At 54.8% G+C, this 5,745-nt stretch overlaps 1 protein-coding gene across 1 annotated transcript in view; it reads left to right on the top strand.

The window, feature by feature from the left end:
- The window catches only part of SLC4A4 (solute carrier family 4 (sodium bicarbonate cotransporter), member 4), a gene marked incomplete at its 5' end in the record, with an annotated part of 65,928 nt that overhangs the window by 43,752 nt on the left and 16,431 nt on the right, over nucleotides 1–5,745 (top strand). Inside the window, 3 exons of the mRNA XM_010132979.1 lie at nucleotides 643–817; nucleotides 2,335–2,468; nucleotides 4,945–5,216. Coding sequence (XP_010131281.1) covers nucleotides 643–817; nucleotides 2,335–2,468; nucleotides 4,945–5,216 — 581 coding nt within the window. The remainder of the gene's footprint in view (nucleotides 1–642; nucleotides 818–2,334; nucleotides 2,469–4,944; nucleotides 5,217–5,745) is intronic.

Raw genomic sequence — 5,745 nt, 5'->3', positions numbered from 1 at the left:
GGGGAGTGTCCGGGCCGTCCCGGCATTGGTGGTGAGCTGTCTACGAGGAGACACGAGGCAGAACAGAAAGGGCCAGAGCCCCTGGGAGTTCCTAAGAGATAAACACTGTCTTGTCTGTGATTGTCCGAGAAGAACACGCCTGCGAGTGGAGCCCTCTTCTCCTCCAAGATGATTTCATTTGCTCGTGTTTCCGCTTCCCGTTCTTTTTCTGATTAACAGTTTGAGGCATTTTTCCTTTCAGCGGATTGTTTGGCTCACCCAGCCGTTGTGTCTGCCACGGGGAGAAGCATCGGTGGGGATTTAGGCTGCAGTTCATAGATTTTCTTACCTCAAGTTGGGAAAAAAACCAACAGCCAGGCTCCCCGAACTGCCAACGTTAGCGGTCGGCTTCAGCAGACGTAGGGCTTGTGTTCCTGAAAATTCTCTCCTGCAGCTGCGTCACGTGTTCGAGATACGATCTTCCTTTGCGGCACTCTCGCAGTGGTATCCCTGGACCATCAGCTGCGATAAGACTCTTACGTAATGGGATGATCTTACTCTTTCCAGATAACACTTTGTTTCTGTTCCTGTCTCTGATTCCTTATCGTGGTGGCTTTCACGGTAAAACATTTTGCACCTGTCTCCTCTTGCTCGTCTTTGCAGGTTCTGCGGTGGCTTAATCAAAGACATCAAGAGGAAAGCCCCGTTCTTCGCCAGCGACTTCCTCGATGCTTTAAATATCCAAGCCCTTTCAGCCATCCTCTTCATCTACCTGGCCACCGTGACCAACGCCATCACCTTCGGAGGCTTGCTTGGGGACGCGACGGAAAACATGCAGGTTAGAAAGAAAATCCTGAGATGCGTGGGAAAGCAAGCGAATCAGGAGAGGGGACAGAGGAGAAAAACAGGAGCTCTTTAGAAAGATGAATTTTGTGATAGTGGCAGATGAGCTGCGGAGAAGCGTGGTGGTACCCTGAGACAGGCTGGCTCAGCAGCGGTGACAGACGTAGGGGCTCCAAAGGATGGCTCCGTTTTAGACGAAGCGCCTGACGCGGCCTGTGTTTCTCTAAAACCTCACTTCAGAGCTTCCCGTTTCTGAGAAAAGACACTATTCTTAGCCACAGACACGTGGGAGAATGCAGGGAAAAGAGATTCCAGATGCGCTGGCCGCAAGAGCCCTCCTCGTGAGTAATGCGGGAGGCGCGAAGGGGACCAGCTGGGCGAGCGCCATCCCTCGCCCCAAGAGCAGTTGTCTGCCCCAAAGGCAGCGAGCGAAGGCTGGTGGGCTCTGCAACCCCTCCTCGCAGGAAGGCTGGGGGTCACAGCCAGCACATCTCCCTCGCCCCCATCCCTGCAGGGGCCAGGGCAGCACCGATAGCACTTAGAAATGGAGGGGACCAGGGATGTCACCTCCTGCCGAGGCGAGGTTGCTCCTGTCCGTGTGGCGGGACTCGCTGTACAGCTGTCATGCTGCTGCTTTTATTACCAGCGCTTGACCACTGGTATTTTGAGGTCATATTTGTGGCCAGAAGAACAGTTTATGATTGCTTTAGAGAAAGTTCTGCTAGTGATTTAGTAGATTTAAAAAAAATGCGCTCTACGTCGTAGCACGCTGGTTTGACATAGGACAGGAGGAATATGCTTTCCTCCGTGTAAACAGTAACTTGGGTCTTTCCAAGAAAACAAGCCGCAAAACTTCATTTAAATTCTTGAAATTCTGGAGCGGGTGATGCTGATGGCTGCCTGTCTTAGTCCGGAGATGTTCTCGTTCCTTCACAACTCAGTGGAGTGTAATCAGATCAGTTACCGTAAGAGCAAACGAAGGCAAATGCTGCCGTTCTGGTGGAGGGATGCGCCCAAGGTCAACAGTCCCGTTTTATAGCCACCTCTATTTCATCCACGGTTTGCATTTTAAAAGCAGATACCGTCTAGCTAGAGTCGGACCTGCAAATCCAAGAATGCATCAGGCACGCCCCTTTGTCCCAGCTGGTTTGCCACTCGTGCCAAAGGTAGTGATAGAGCCCGTTAAATAGGGAATTTATTCCTTGCTGGTGGTGAGCTTGGGTCGGAACGCCTGACTGCTGGGTGAAGTAGCCTGTTAGGTATCTACAGAGAGTGGCTGCTCAACTGCAGAAAGCAAAAAACCCTCCCCGGGTGTCGCGGAGGGTGTCAGCGCTGTCCTCCGGCCGTGCTCCGCCCTGGCTGTTCGAGGAGCCCTGCCATCGCTTAGCTGTCCCGTCAGAGGTGTGGGAGATGTTCCAGGGGTCCTCAACCCCTTGGAGTGGTCGTTGAAGCAGCAGTGTGAACAGAAGGGGTTACTGAGGAGAACTCACTTCCCTCCCGTGTCTGCCGTAGGGCGTGTTGGAGAGCTTTCTGGGCACGGCGGTCACCGGCGCGATATTTTGCCTGTTTGCTGGGCAGCCCCTCACCATTCTGAGCAGCACAGGACCTGTCCTTGTCTTTGAACGGCTCCTCTTTAACTTCAGCAGGTAAGTACCGGCGTGGGGGAGGGAGGAGGGGAGGAATGCCCCACTCTAATGAAATACCAGCTAGAGAACAAGATGGGAAGAAGGGGATTTAGCGCATGAAATGAAACATCCCTTTGTTCCCCGCTGCGGCTGCGGTGCAATCACATCAGGGATTTTCGCAGGCACGCGTGTCCCTGGGTGCGCGTCTCCTGGGGGCCTCCTGGAAATTCTTGGCCAAGCCTGCCCTGGACAAGGAGTTTGCGGTGGGCGTGTGGTTCCTGCTCAACCACTGCCTGTGTTTCCCAGGTTTGTCAGGCGGTGGGGTTGACCGTTCCCACATCTGCAGTGCCTGAGTGAGGATCCCCAAGGGAATCGGCGAATCCGTGGTGGTTTCCCTCCTGTATTCGCCAGTGATCGCACGTGCAACGTTACTGACGTCTTGGGTGGCGTTTGGCCAGAGTGTTTTGGGTTACACACAACACGCCCCCAATCACTCGTAGCCCTCCCTTGCCCCCTCGGGGAGCGGTGTCAGCGCAGCAGCCCAAGAGTTTCTGGAGTGGAGGCAGGAGGAGGTTTCTTTGCAGAGCAGTCACCGGTGAAGTGGAACAGCTCTTTGGCAGCTGGTGGCTATTTTTAGAAAAAGTCTATTGAATTATTAAGCCGAGCAAGGCTGCAGGTCGCAATAAGGCCAGAGTCGTGCTATACATTTGGTTGTTTAGTCGTGTCTCCTCCCCCATCGTATTTAAAGTCTCTGGGCAGTTTCTCAGAAATCACTCGGAGCGTGTACTCGTGTCTTCCCTGTGAAACTCCTCCGTGTTGGAGAAGTCTTTTGAGGCACCGAGCTTCCAGGGCAGACAGCGTATTTGCAGGTGATCCCCCATACACAGCGCTATGCCAGACTCTTTTGGAGTGAGGAGGTTTCGTTGGATTGCTTAACTCACTCCATAATACTTGTGGCAGCGAGAGTTACGCGTGTGGCAGCAGGACAGGGCACGGTCTGGTTCTCCTGCCGCCTTGTCAAGGCGGGTGTCAATCTGAAGTCGTACCGTTGGGTTCGAACCCTGGCTGCTGTTAGAGCCGGATTCACGCCAAGCAAGGGAGAAGTGGCCCAAGAGTTGAGGATGCCATGGAGAGACGAGCTGCACCTTCACGTGCAATGCGGTCCCCTCCTGCCTGGCTTCCTTGGCATGGTCTGCGCTGTGGCCAGACTGGGGCAGAGGAGATGGACCTCGAGCCCTGCACAGGCAGGGAGGGGTGGAGGCTGGAGAGAACGGACAGAAAACTAGACGACCCCAGGAGACTGCCAAGAGCTCCGCAGCGGAGCAAGAGGGGGGCACCTTTCTGTTCTTCCCTCGGCTGGAGCAAATGACTGAAAGCAGGAGCAGATCGCTACAGCAGATCGCATCTGGCAGGCAGGTCAAAGCCCAGGTGCAGCGCGCAGAACGAAAAGGGCGAGATGGAAAAACACTTTGGACGGTTTGGGGAGGGAGCAGGCGGTTATTTTTAACCCGCGGAGGAGGTGGCGGCTCTAAAAGCTGTTGTCCTAACAACCTGCCGGAGCAGAAAGGCAGGATTTTTCGAGGGAGCCTTTCTCACAAGGAAATTGGAATCAAGCGCTGTGATTTTTCAATAACCCATTTGTGGCTGTTCATATTCACAACACCCCGTTCCCCGCTGGGGGCAAAATTAGAAAGCCTTCCCATCTACCGACTCATTTGAAGTTTGGCTCTGCGTGTGTGCGGATGGAGAGAAGCTTTTGAAGCTCTGCAGTGGCGTGCAGTCAGGATGTCATCTGGCCTTCCGCCAGCCGTCCTCTCCACGCTCGGTGGCAGCTCCTGCTCTCCGAGGCGCTGACGCCGGATATTTCAGCGAGCTGTCACAGGGGTCTTATCTTTGTCCCCTTCTCTTTTTCCAAACGATCCTTTTGTCTCTCCTTCACTCCTTAGCCAGGAGAAGGGCGAGGAGGCTGCAGCCCTCCCTGCGCTGTTTATCTATCTGCAGCGGCTTGGTTTGACCCTGCCTGAGCCCCCCTGCCGCCGGAGCCAGGCTCCTCACTGAAAGGTGTGATGCGGTTTAACTGGCCCCCAGCCTTTTCCCCCCTTTTCCAGTCACGAGGATGATTTCTCCTGCCGGTAGTTTGATTTCTGCTGATAGTGCATCCTCCGGCGCGTGAGGCTTGGCAGGAGGCTGCTTTCCCGAGTAGAAGAAGATGCGTAAGCGGTGGTTACGTCTTGCAGCTGGTGGAAAGCCGTTGGCGCTGAGCTGCTCTTGCTCTGCACAGCTGGACGTCTGGGCCTTCGCAGCTCCGGGCGCATTTGCTGAGGGAGGGGTTTTACTGGGAAGCCTGGGAAGAGGTCACGGGTAATCTTTATTAGTGGAGGCATCAGGAGCGGAGCGCTCTTGTGCCACCTCAGATCTCAGGAGCTGGGCGTTCACCGCTTCGGGGATTTATGTGATCCCCGTCTTTTCCCTTCCTGCCACCCCTGTCTTGTTGCAGAGACAATGACTTTGACTACCTGGAGTTCCGGCTCTGGATCGGCCTTTGGTCAGCCTTCCAGTGTCTCATCCTCGTCGCCACCGATGCCAGCTTCCTGGTCAAGTACTTCACCCGCTTCACCGAGGAAGGATTTTCCTCCCTCATCAGCTTCATCTTCATTTACGATGCTTTCAAGAAGATGATCAAGCTGGCAGATCATTACCCGATCAACTCTGAGTTCAAGGTCGACTACATCACGCATTACTCCTGTGCCTGCGAACCACTCGATCCAGGTAAGGGTGTCTCAGCAGCTCTCCAGTGCACAGACAGGAGTTGGCATTCATTTTCTTCTCCCGTGTGCTGCGGCCCCAATAATAACCGGCTGGATCAATCCCCCTCCATCAGTTGCCGTTAGCCTTGTTTCGAATTTCACCCTACGTGCCCACTGGAACATCTCTGTGGCCAGCCTTCCTGGGACTCCTCCTGTCAGCATCAAGCCTTGTCTCTGTGCGCCCTCATGGCTGTTAATTCCTCCAAGAAGCCTGCAAAGGGGCAGCAGTGGTGGCCAGGTCACGCCGTGGCGCCCGGAATCCCCTCTGCCGTTTTGTCAAGGGCAGGAGCTGGGTTCAGTCAGGGTGTCAACGCAAACACGGGTAGTTTTCCACCTGTACGAGTGGAAAAGCACAGAGGGTTCCTTGCTGGGGCTGAAGGGAATTAGATGCAGCACCCGCGCGTGGGCTGCAAGGCAGGTGTAGCCAGCAAAGGGCTGGATCTGGCAAGGCCAGCGGGAACAAAAGGTTACGGAGCCCAATTACGTACTGG

Source organism: Buceros rhinoceros, unplaced genomic scaffold (assembly GCF_000710305.1).
Source record: "Buceros rhinoceros silvestris isolate BGI_N320 unplaced genomic scaffold, ASM71030v1 scaffold13210, whole genome shotgun sequence".
In the NCBI taxonomy this organism is placed as follows: Eukaryota; Metazoa; Chordata; class Aves; order Bucerotiformes; family Bucerotidae; genus Buceros; species Buceros rhinoceros.
The sequence above is the reverse complement of the archived record's forward strand: the minus strand, read 5'-3'. Positions and strand labels throughout refer to the sequence as shown.